Here is a 12,534-nt window from a genome sequence, read left to right as displayed (position 1 = left end):
ACCTGTCTGGTTACCTGTATTCGCACGGGATACGGAGAAGGCCTGGTGTGGTGTCTTGTCCTTTCATCCGAGCCTGTAAGTTGCTGAGACACCAGCTCATCATACAATGAGTACTGGGTATAGGATACCTTCATCCCCTTCACAACTCATCGACTCATTTAATTTCGCCAGCTGAAGAGCTCTGAATTAGTTGCTTTACCTGACTGGACATATTGTCCCCACAGCAGTAAGTAGCCTGGACATCTTGTCTTTTACTTTGTCTTTGTATTGTGCACACTGCAATCAGCACGAATTCTTTTCTTTTCTACATCAAAAACCTCTCTGTCACAAAGAGTGAGGACAGGGCTGTAGTGTGGGTTTACACGTCTGCTCTTTTCTCTAGAAATGACGTAACTTTTCTTTAGAAATGACGCAACACACGCAAGAGCTGACGAGAACTTAGTTCGCGATAGCTGTGAAGCGTGATTGGTTGTGGTAGGTCATGTGGCGTGATTGACCAATTGAACGCAGGTTGCCCTGGAAGGATCTAGATGCGAGCTCAGTGCTTTTCGCCAGAGACTTTTGGAGAGAAGACATCAAATTAAGTGACTTGGCAGTTCAAGTCATCGCTTCCTCGTGTTCTACCGTTAGCCTCTAAGTTAAGGAAACAACTCATTTACAAATTTACCTGTTCTTGTGTATTCCCTTTTATCAATAATCTTGTCGTTGATAAATAATCTTCTTAAACATACTAAATTGCCTCGAGTTGTGTTACTTTGGGGTGATGCATGCTGGGAGCTCAACAAGAGTGTGTAAATCAGCAATACTCATGATAAGGAAGAGATGTTAAAGAAAGATGCATAATATGTAAAGAACAATTTTCTATCTGTAGGAATCGAGGTCACAAACATAAAAAATTCTCTGCAAATATGTCACAGCTCCCTACTTATTCTGTTTTATTCTGAAATAACTTTTGAGTTGTTGGCACACTTTGAAGATTTCTTACATGGAGACATTAACATTGATACCTTATTCTCTACATATACTAATTCTCACAATGGCTCCCTCAGTGACATACACTCATTCGCAGACTATCTGTGGTCAAATGTATAAAACTATAAGTGAATAACAATATTACAAGTTTAAACCAAGCACACATAGAGATAGGAAAGTACATCTAACATCGCTGTACATAACATTTAAAAGTAAAACTACATTTGTAGATAATGAATAAACAACCATCTATACAAGTGTGCACACCTACATGATTGCTTGTGTGTGTGTGTAAATTATCGTGACAACTTCTGTAGATTCTGGCTTTTCCTTCAGCTGTCTTAGTCATAAAATATATCATAGAACTTTTTTTCTTTTTTTCAACGAGTTTTGAAAGAGACTAGAGTTGTCCACTTGTATCCACCATATATTGTTTCACAACTTTCGTAACCTCTTCAACAACTGTTTGTCTGTGTAGTGGAGACCATAGAGTTACGACAAGAGCTGCACTGTTTTCTTCACGATGTTCTCGGTGACGATGTAGGGGTCGCAGTTGGAGAGGGGGAGGCGGTCGTCCTCGGTCAGTAAAGTGAAGGTGTTGTACTCGGATCTGCTCGAGTTCTGACCGACAGGACTGTCGCTGAGGTCCAGCCGAGGACGTTTTAACTTTGGAGACTCACACGAGGAGTTGACCATGGAACTGGTTTCATTGGTCGTTGAAATGGAAGTATTTACACATCTGTAAGACACCAGAAAAAAGAAACTTGCGAGTTTGGAAACAAATGATCAGGTACATTGGCAACAAGCCACTCCACTCTACAAACAAACAAACAGACAAACAAACAAACAAGCAAACAAACAAGCAAACAAACAAACAAACAAACAAACAAACAAACAAACAAACACAAAAAGCAAACAAAAAGGACAAGAACGTTGCACTCACTTCGACCCTTCTGTCCTCCTCATGCTCTCCGTACTGTAGCCCACACGGGATTTAGCTCCATCTAAGAACATCAAATCAAATCAAATCAAATCAGACTTTATTGTCTGTCGAGGAGACCCAAGACAGAAATTGTTCTTTTGCTCACAAGGGCGGGCAGGCATACATACTCATACAGACATTTACACACACAGGAGTAAAGAGACATTATCATGGTAGTTGGATCTCCGTCAAATGGTCAATGAAATTTCAATACCTTATATTTCTTTATATATACAGTGATACCTCGGTTCTCGAACATAATTCGTTCCGGGAGGACGGTCGAGAACCAAATTGTTCGAGAACCGAAGCAATGAAACCCATAGGAAATAATGGAAACTGGATTAATTCGTTCCAAGCCCCAGAAAATGCCTATTTACTGGCCTAATTTGTATATAATATGTAGAAAAACATGAGTCTCAACAAGAAATAAGAAATAAAAGTGTATTTATTAAAACAAAACAAAAAAATAAAATGTACTGTACAGTAAATTGTGTTTCATTTACCGTACCTGTACCAAACTTTATGGCAGGAGGGAATGAATGTGGAGGGAGGAGGGAAGGGGGATGGTTATTGTTTTGAAGGGGAGTCCTCTTCAATAAAAACAGAGGGTAACTGCTCTTCGGGTGTTTCTGTTCTCTGTATCTTTTGCTGAGGAGAATCAGAATCTTGCTCTGCAGTTGCTTGTCTGATTTCTTTACGGAAGAATTTGTCAATTGTTTGCTGTTTTTTTCTCCTTTGCAAAATTTTGCGGAAAGTGGACATAACATTGTCATTAAAAATGTTAACTGCTCTATTTGCTACCACTTTATCAGGGTGATGTTGTTCAACAAAATTTGCGATTTCTGCCCATTTTGCACACATTTCATGACTCTCTCCACAAAAACGTGACTCTCTCTCTCTCTGCACTCACACTGATGACGCAAGCAAGGCGCGCTGGGCAGAATGAACGCCATTCGGCTCAACTCGGCTCATCTCGGACGTTCGGATGTTCGAGTTCCAAATATTTGTTCGGATTCCAAGACAAAATTTTCTCGAATTTCCTGGTCGAATACCGATTTGGTCGAAAGTCAAGGCGTTCGAGAACCGAGGTATCACTGTATATATATATTTTTAAAAAATGCAACGAAAACTGCAACGAAAACTGTCTGAACTGCATTTTCGTCATCCTTCTAGTACTTTGTCAGTTGATACTACTATCTGTTCATCACCTGTAGGCAAACAACATTATAAATTGCCATCTATTGGCCTGTGACAGAAATCCCTGAATTTCATTAATTATTTAGATAATTATTTAGAACATACCCATGATACTTGGGTCAAATGAGGCGATCATCCCAAAATCCTCCGCCACCCGGTGCAAGAGGTATCTGGCCACCCACAGCTGGTCACCCATGGCTACACCTTCACACGGACCCACTTGGAACTCCCACTGCAAATGTTCAAGCCCAACATGACTCATCATGAGTCGAGAGCTACCGCGATTTTCACCTTACAGGTAATTAACTAAAGCTGAGAGTTATTAATATTACTCAAAAATTTTGTATTTTGAAAACAAGAGACTTCAAAGACCAGAAAAAGTATCCTTGAATCTCTTTGGCTAATAAATAATAAATAAGATGAAATGACTAATACACAGAAGATACTCGTCTTAAGATATAATCTTCTTAAGATGTCGGCCTTCTCACAGACATGAAATAATTGCCATTGTGCTCTACCAAGGCAGGCAGGACATGAGGGTTGAAGCCGCCGATGGTGATGCCAGCGTACAGACAGGCCAAGTAGTGGGCCTCAGCGATGCTCCTCCCAAACACCTTGTTCGCTCCCACACCGCAGTAGCTGGTCCCTGCAACAGGTAGTTTACTCTCAAAATTACCTCCAATGTTCTTGTCATCAACTATAGCCAACAGAAGTCGCACACCATTCGGTTAATACACTAGCACTCCCACTCAGCATAATTATGAAATTATTGAGAGGAAAATCAGCTTCGCCATTCTCTTAAGAACCCGCATAACACTTGTTAACCTCAAACAGTTAAATCAAAACATTATCTCAAGGCAATCTTTATTTTAAACAGGGAAAATGAAAAAAAACATTATAAGGTCCCGGTGAGAATAACATTACAAATTGTATTATTTGTAAAGTATCAGAAACTCAGGGAGAGGCAAATTACAAATACAATTTAACTGATTAAATATTTCCTACATATTGACACCTTCAGGAGGGTGGTAACTATGGTGATGATGCAACGAACACACCCTCACAGTATTTCACGAGAAGCTGAGACCTATAAAGCCAAGAATTACCCTCAGGAAGTCGACGACCTATTGTCGACCCATCGGTGTGAAGCAGAATGTATTTCTGTTCTATCGTGAACAACGGATGCTCGTTCTCCGCCATTTTCATCACCCTGACACAGGAGTGGCGGGTGTTGGCTTCTGAAAACAATGTTGTAAGAGTGCTTCTGTCTGATTTAAGAACATCAATCGTGTAAGTTAGAAACCCTAGCCCTCCCTGTGTCATTATGAAGCACACTCACGCACACAATCACGAGTTCCCACATCAATCAAAGAAGCCACAGAGCTACGGGAACGGGCAGAGAGATGTTTCAATAAGCGAAAAAAAGGAGGATGAAGATGAAATCGAAAACACTGATGCTCTGTATTCGCAGTAAGCCTAATTGACAGCAAAATTCTGGTCAGACATTGGATAGGTGTATGAAGACAAAGAAAATAAGAAGGGAGGGATATCTTGTTACTTGCTTTCCGTGTTAATTGCCAAAAAAAGAAATTGAACAAACATCCTTCATCATAGACGATGACAAAGACAACTAATGATTTACACTTCTTCCTATTTTTTCAGACCTTGAGCATACAGGTTCGTTGAAAAGAAAATACTATTAAAGTAAGAGACTAATAAACAACTTAGTCTATGAATAGCCACATGTGTACATTGTAAAAAGGTAGTGATCACGTGGGATTGCCATAAAAAAAAAAAAATACATTAGTGAGGCAGGTAATGTGAAAGTAAAGAACCCAACAATATTGAGTTTCCTGACTGGTTGAGATCGCGCACGTGCATGTCCACGTGACGAGTGTTGTTTACTTTACGTACGTGCAGGTGTCTTGTACTCATCAACCACCTCGCACAGGACCAACTTGTTCGGCTGCTGGCGGAAAGGGTCCTTGAAGATGGCGACGGGTGTGAGGTACCCCACTTTGCCGAGGACGTAAGCTTTAAGGTCTGGGCAATCTAATGGAAACACAGCAAAGCATGTAGCACTCACACACTGAGACACGAAGCAGCCCCCATTGACATACGGCTACAATTAATATTAACTTTTATAAAAATGAAGATTCATCGTATCTTATCCTTAGACAATCAGCCATAAAGCTCTCTAACCATTTTAATGGCATCACCAACCACATTGACCCTGACCTTCAGGTAATTTGGGTTCAAAGTTCATCGTTTTGCACTTGGACCTAATTGGCTCGGTCGTATCATCGATCCAGATGTACTCGACCATGACTGTGTCTAGTGACTGCGGCAAGCTCAGAAACTTTTCCATCACAGCATTGCTTTTGTTGCCAGGAAACATGGTGATAAACGTCAACCGCAACTGAGGGAAAAAAACCAAGACAAATATTTATTTTCGAGGAAAAGGTAGGTACCTTGCAGAAATTGTAATACATACACAATGAAGGGGTCTGGAGCCACCATCAGGTACACATCAATTTTAAGCAGACTGATTGTGATCTCCGCCAGGCCTCACAGTAGCACCCTGATGAAGATCGACGCTCCAAAAGCATTTCACGAAGACGACATGGTTGACATTTCCTGAGGTCAACTAGATAATTTTAGAGACCGATAGAAAAAGCGATTGCACAGGTTTTCAATGGTCAATATGGAGGCCAAAGACTTTTCCACTCAGTAACTTTGAAGTCGAGGTGGAGAGTGGAGAGCTGAGGTCAAGCATTTGACCGGTTGTACCTTGCAGGACTTGCTTACAATCTCTTAAGAAAGGTCTCTGTTGTCAGTCTTGTTAGTCGATCTGCTAGCCAGACCCTTCACCGACCGGCACGGGGTGGCCATGACAGGCCTGGTTAGTTCCGGTCAGAAGAATGAATGAAGTAGAGATGTGGAATAACAGCAAGAGAGATTACCAAGCTAATTCAATTTTTATGACGAAGGTGCGACTGCGATTGTTACGAAATTGAGTATTTTTAGTTTGACGAGGCCTTGGCGGAAGTGGCGATGTCAAGGCCAGGGCGTACTGCGTCTTAATTTTTTAATATTTTTTTTTATTTTGCATTTTTAGCATTTTTGAAGGGATCTATAAAAAGCTGGGGTAGACCTAGGTGGTCGTTATTCGATTTTTCTGAGTTGTTAGTAGTACTCTGTGTGAGTTGGAAGTAGTACTCTGTGTGAGTTGAAAGTAAGAGGATGCGAGTAGCCTGTGTGGCAGTCCGCTGATTATGTGGTTATAACGTTGAGTTGTTGAACATTGCAATAATACTGAGAAATATTACAGTGTGAGTCGCTGTATACGTGTTCTATCTTCTGTTCAACGGATGACTGAAGTGACTTTGTACGGGAAAGTGTGACACCGCAGATTTTCAGATCTTTAAACGAGCCAAGTTACCGCTACTGTCGTAACATCTGGGGGCTCGTCCGGGATCTGCACCGTCATCGTTTCCGTTGCAAAGAAGCTGCTGTAGAAAGGACAAGAGAACTGTGAGTGAATCTTTTTGAGTTGAGTGTACAGCCATGGAAGTCACGAAGGAGCTAGTGAAGTTAGGCAAAGAATTAGGCCTGGAGAGAGAAGAGTTAAAAGTGTTTGTAAAACAGATGGAGAGAGAACAAAGAGAGAGGGAGAGAGAAGAAAGAGCTGCAGAGCGAGAACTGCGGAAATTACAACTGGAACATGAAGAGAGAGAAAGACAACGCGTGCATGAATTAGAGATGGCGCGTCTGAGGCCAGCAGTCACCATGTCGGAGGTGTCTGTGAAGTGTGAGAGGCCAAAGTTGCCGAAATTTGTAGACGGTAAAGACAGTATGGACAGTTATTTACAACGGTTCGAGCGCCATGCTGAGCTGTCTAGTTGGCCACGAAGTGAGTGGGCGGTGGCGCTCAGTGCGTTACTGTCGGGGCATGCACTGGACATTTATTCACGCATGCCGACAGAAGCTGTTCAAGACTATTATCAGTTGAAGCAAGCGTTGTTGAGTGGATATGACTTCACGGAGAACGGCTTTAGGCGACGTTTCCGTGCAAGTAAACCAGAGAAAGGGGAGAGCCCCGAGCAGTTTACAGAAAGGTTAAGAGCATACCTTTATAGATGGATTGAGGCAGCGGGGCAAAAGACGGACTTCGACGGTCTGTTGTATATAGTACTCAAAGAGCAGTTCATCGAAGCCTGCCCCAAAGACTTGGCAGTCTTCTTACAGCAGCAAGAAGACCAGAGCCTAAAAGCATTGTCGAATGCTGCGACAAGATACCTGCAGTCGCAAGGCAGAGAGTTCACAGCCAGGTTAAGAGGGTCCCTGTCTGCAGCCGACACGGCCCAGAACACCACATCTGCCCAGCGCAGCCAAGGTTACGATCGGCATCAAGGCAACGAGCTGCGGTGTTATTCCTGCGGTGGAAAGGGTCACAAAGCCATGGTGTGCCCGAGCAACTCGATGAGACATTCAACCAGCCGCCAAACACTGGAGGGAAACACACGACGGACTCCGCAACCGTCGAATCGTCGTCCTGTGATGTCAGCAAACGTGGACATTTGTGAGGGAGATAGCCAAGGGCCAAGCTATAAAGGCCGACGACAACACACGATCGCTACTGACAGCACGACCCAGAACGAGCGGCACACTCCAGTGGTAGACTGCGCGTTTACCATGAGAACGACCGGCGACATTGGTAATATGCCGGTGTCACGCGGACAGGTGGGGGGTAACAACGTCACCGTGCTGAGGGACACTGGGTGTTCTGGAGTCGTCATCCGGAAAGACCTTGTGTTAGAAGGTCAGTTCACAGGCAACAGCTCGAGGCTCAGATGCTGCCACGGGCATAGTCAGGATGTGCCGACTGCTGATGTTGAAATATCATCGCCGTATTTCAGTGGCCAGGTGAATGCAGTATGCCTCGATAACCCGCCATATGATCTGATCATCGGCAACATTGAAGGCGCTAGAGCCGCTGATGACCCTGACCCAGAGTGGGAACACACATGTGCTGTAATAACTAGAGCACAGGCGGCCCAAGAAAAAGTAAAAACCCAAGCTTTAGCTGTCATACCGAACGTGAGAATGCCTGACATTGATAAAGAAGAACTCATTCGGATGCAGCGAGATGACCCGACACTGGATCAATGTCGCAAGCAGGTAGCCAAGTACACAGAAGATGACGAAAAGATCAGGTTTGAGGAGAAAGGAGGGGTGTTGTACCGCATATTCCGCCAGCGAAACTTCCATAATGGGCAGCCGGTCCGCCAAGTGCTAGTCCCAGCTCCCTTACGGCGGTCAGTGATGGACGTCGCACATTCATCCATCATGGGTGGTCATTTAGGTGTCAGGAAAACTTTGGACAAAGTCACTGCAGCCTTTTACTGGCCTGGCATCTCTGGGGATGTAACCCGCTTTTGCCAGTCTTGCGATGCCTGTCAGAAAACGGTGCATAAAGGCAAGGTGGCTAAGGTACCTTTACAGAAGATGCCGCTGATTGATGTGCCTTTTAAGCGGGTAGCGGTAGACCTCATAGGTGAGATTAAGCCCGCCAGCGAATCAGGACATAGGTATATCCTGACGCTAGTTGACTACGCAACCAGGTACCCAGAAGCGGTCCCTCTGAAGAAGATCGATACTGAGACCGTCGCTGAAGCCTTGATTGGAATATTCAGCCGCCTTGGAGTGCCAGAAGAAATACTTAGCGATTTGGGACCGCAGTTTGTGTCTGAATGCATGAAAGAGGTCTCCAGGCTCCTCAGCATTCGCCAGATTACCACCACCCCATACCACCCGATGTGTAATGGACTTGTCGAGAGATTCAACGGTACCCTTAAGGCCATGCTAAGAAAACTGTGCCGCGACCAGCCTAGACAGTGGGACCGATACGTCAACGCACTGCTGTTCGCTTATCGGGAGGTCACCCAAGAGGCTACGGGTTTTTCACCTTTTGAACTGTTATTTGGACGAACCATACGAGGTCCCATGCACATTTTGAAGGAGCTATGGACCAAGGAGGTCAACGAACTCGAAATTCGGAACAGCTATCAGTATGTATTCGAGCTGCGGGAAAGGTTGGAAGAAACCTTACAGCTAGCGATGACTGAACTAGAGAAGGCTCAAGGAAAGGCCAAGCATTTCTATGATCGGAAGACGAAGAACAGAACGTTCAAGCCCGGCGACAGAGTCCTAGTGCTACTACCCTCAGACCACAATAAACTGTTAATGCACTGGAAAGGTCCGTTTGCAGTGCGAGACGTCAAGGGTCTGAACGACTATGTCGTGTTTATAAAAGGAAAGGAGAAGGTGTTCCACGCCAATCTGCTCAAGCGGTACATAGAGAGAGATCCAGATAGAGCGGCTGAAAACATTACCGAGATAGCAATCGCTTCGATTGCTAATGGGCCGCCAAGCTTGAGCAACTCGGCATCATGTCAAGTGGCCACCATCACGAGTGATGAAGATGGGTGTGTCGAGGACGGGGGTGAGGACCTCCTCGAACTGGGAGACATACACCATGGTGAGTCGGTGGACAACCTGGTTTACGGGCTCAATCTGTCCAGCCAACAACGGGCAGAGCTACAAGAACTAGTGAGACAACATAGCTGTATCTTTACGGACGTACCGGGAAAAACTAACCTCATCCAGCACGAGATACGATTAACGTCAGACGTTCCGGTCAGATCAAAGCCTTACCCGATACCATATGCTACCAGGGAGTCTTTGAAGAAGGATATCGAGGAAATGCTGCGTTTGGGAATTATTCGGGAGTCCAAGTCACCCTACGCGTCGCCAGTTGTGATAGTGAGAAAGAAAGATGGAAGCAACAGGGTGTGCGTCGACTTCAGGAAACTTAATAAACTTACCCACTTGGACCCAGAGCCCATGCCGACGCCGGCTGATTTGTTCCGACAGCTGAGCGGTGACAGATTCTTTACGAAAATCGATTTGAGCAAGGGTTATTGGCAAGTGACCATACCCGAAGAGGACATCCAGAAAACAGCGTTCGTGACACCCGATGGTGTATACGAATTTTTGAGAATGCCGTTTGGAATGAAAAATTCAGGTGCAACATTGAGGAGGGGTTTAAAGAAGATATTAGACGACTTGGAGGGTATCGTGCACTACTCCGACGATATACTGGTTCACACTCAGACTTGGGAAGATCATCTCCGCGTGATCCGCGTGCTGCTTGATCGCATCGTCGAGAACAACCTGACTGCCAGGCCTAGTAAGTGTATACTCGGCACTGATGACGTAGACTTCATAGGGCATCGTCTTAAGAGCGGAGTGAAAGGAGTGCACGAGGACAATGTCAAAAAGGTGAGAGATGCACCAAGGCCACAAAATAAGAAGCAGTTACGTTCTTTCCTTGGCCTGGCATCCTTTTATCGGGAGTATATGCCTCACTTCGCAGCCGTGACGGCACCTCTCACGGACCTTCTAAAGAAAGGACAGCCAAGTTCACTCGAGTGGGGTGAAGCGCAAGAGCGAGCATTTGTTACCGTCAAAACATTCCTGACCAGTGACCCGGTGCTGCAGCTCCCAGATCCTTCTAAGATGTACGTTTTAAGCACAGATGCATCAGATACAGGGGTTGGGGCGGTTCTGATGCAGGAACACGGAGGAAAGTTATTCCCTGTCTGCTACGCAAGCAGAAAGCTGAATGGGGCCGAGAGAAGATACTCTACTATCGAGAAAGAGTGTTTAGCCATCGTATGGGCGGTGAGGAAATTCCGGTTATACCTAGAAGGAGTTAGGTTTACCATACGGACAGACCACAACCCTCTCACCTATTTGAACACTGCACGATTTGAGAACAATAGGGTGATGAGGTGGACCCTGTTTTTGCAGAACTTTGACGTGCATTTTGACTCTGTAAAGGGATCGGACAATGTTGGTGCTGATTTCTTGAGCCGGTTTGGCTCAAAGAACTGAACTGAGCTGAATATAACTACAATCCGATGAAGGATACTGTGATTAGCAATTACATGTGTGAAGTTTTGTTAAGTAGCTTTACTGTTAAGAGACTGGTTAGTTTTGATGTGAGGAGAGATCATGCCTTAATTTGGTTTTTGGTTGAGAAGATGGATGATACCTTAAAATGTTTGTTTCATTTCGTATGTTTGTAGAAGAAAGTCCTGCGGAGTTTCTTCTTGAAGTGGGAGGGTATGTTACGAAATTGAGTATTTTTAGTTTGACGAGGCCTTGGCGGAAGTGGCGATGTCAAGGCCAGGGCGTACTGCGTCTTAATTTTTTAATATTTTTTTTTTATTTTGCATTTTTAGCATTTTTGAAGGGATCTATAAAAAGCTGGGGTAGACCTAGGTGGTCGTTATTCGATTTTTCTGAGTTGTTAGTAGTACTCTGTGTGAGTTGGAAGTAGTACTCTGTGTGAGTTGAAAGTAAGAGGATGCGAGTAGCCTGTGTGGCAGTCCGCTGATTATGTGGTTATAACGTTGAGTTGTTGAACATTGCAATAATACTGAGAAATATTACAGTGTGAGTCGCTGTATACGTGTTCTATCTTCTGTTCAACGGATGACTGAAGTGACTTTGTACGGGAAAGTGTGACACCGCAGATTTTCAGATCTTTAAACGAGCCAAGTTACCGCTACTGTCGTAACAGCGATCACGCTTGAAGGAATAGCGTTCAAACAGAAAGTAGCTCACCTGTCGTGTGCTACCACACGTAGCGTGTCGGATCCTGTTCTGCCCCAGCGACAGGTCAAGCGTGACGAAAGGTCAGAGCAAACTGTGGTGTGTGGTACACAAAGCAGAGCCTTCACATCACCTGCACAACACGGTAAGGGTGGAGGCTGAAAATATATTGCAAACTTAATTCAGAGACTTGAAATGTTTAGACATGTGAGACGCACAAACACCTCGCAATCCCAGTTTACCTTTTTCCTGCAAGGACGACTAATCGATCACTCTAACTCTAGCTCAGTCGTCTGCCCTTGCGGCAAGTTCTTTTTGATGCACACCTGGCCACACCTTCATTTAGCTGTTAGCCTGTTGTATAAGGCACAGAAATATGAATCAGCTGCCTTTTTTACAGACATTACACTGGTGAACAAATTTAACACCAGTTTCTTCTTTTCGGAAAGCAGAACTCAATAAACTAAAAAAAAATTTAATTAATGAAAATAAACTGCATGTTTATTTTATTTCGTCTATTTCTCTTCTTGTCTTTGATAGTTCCTGCTCCTCCCAGCCTGATATATAACAAACCTGTTTAGACTGTAGACTCCTTCAGACACCCGAGCTCTGTTTTTTATTTGCCTGCTTAATTAGGAAGAAGGCAGTAAATAGGTTGTTAATTAAACAATGTGCCTTCTTTACAAGCTGAACATTTTGTT

At 44.2% G+C, this 12,534-nt stretch overlaps 2 protein-coding genes across 2 annotated transcripts; one reads left to right on the top strand and one right to left on the bottom strand.

Moving 5' to 3' along the window:
* Positions 1-911: 911 nt before the first annotated feature.
* Positions 912-12,064, bottom strand: LOC112574736 (glutamine synthetase-like). The gene is made up of 8 exons (XM_025255966.1): positions 11,846-12,064; positions 5,390-5,570; positions 5,066-5,203; positions 4,258-4,389; positions 3,670-3,797; positions 3,257-3,383; positions 1,916-1,976; positions 912-1,711 (listed from the first exon to the last, which is right to left on the bottom strand). Exons 2-8 carry the CDS (start codon positions 5,547-5,549, stop codon positions 1,465-1,467), a joined length of 993 nt encoding a protein of 330 aa, XP_025111751.1. The 5' UTR covers positions 5,550-5,570; positions 11,846-12,064; the 3' UTR covers positions 912-1,464.
* LOC112574716 lies at positions 6,914-11,110 on the top strand. Its single transcript, XM_025255944.1, has one exon. It carries the CDS (start codon positions 6,914-6,916, stop codon positions 11,108-11,110), a length of 4,197 nt encoding a protein of 1,398 aa, XP_025111729.1.
* Positions 12,065-12,534: the final 470 nt, after the last annotated feature.

This window comes from Pomacea canaliculata, linkage group LG11 (assembly GCF_003073045.1).
Source record: "Pomacea canaliculata isolate SZHN2017 linkage group LG11, ASM307304v1, whole genome shotgun sequence".
In the NCBI taxonomy this organism is placed as follows: Eukaryota; Metazoa; Mollusca; class Gastropoda; order Architaenioglossa; family Ampullariidae; genus Pomacea; species Pomacea canaliculata.
The sequence above is the reverse complement of the archived record's forward strand: the minus strand, read 5'-3'. Positions and strand labels throughout refer to the sequence as shown.

Coding starts and splice junctions, on each gene's coding strand:
- LOC112574736 (XM_025255966.1), bottom strand. CDS start 5,549: ATGTTTCCTGGCAACAAAAGCAATGCTGTGATGGAAAAGTTTCTGAGC. Junction 3,384..3,669: donor CTCATGTCCTGCCTGCCTTG/GTAGAGCACAAT, acceptor GAACATTTGCAG/TGGGAGTTCCAAGTGGGTCC. Junction 1,977..3,256: donor ATTTGACCCAAGTATCATGG/GTATGTTCTAAA, acceptor TGATGTTCTTAG/ATGGAGCTAAATCCCGTGTG.
- LOC112574716 (XM_025255944.1), top strand. CDS start 6,914: ATGGCGCGTCTGAGGCCAGCAGTCACCATGTCGGAGGTGTCTGTGAAG.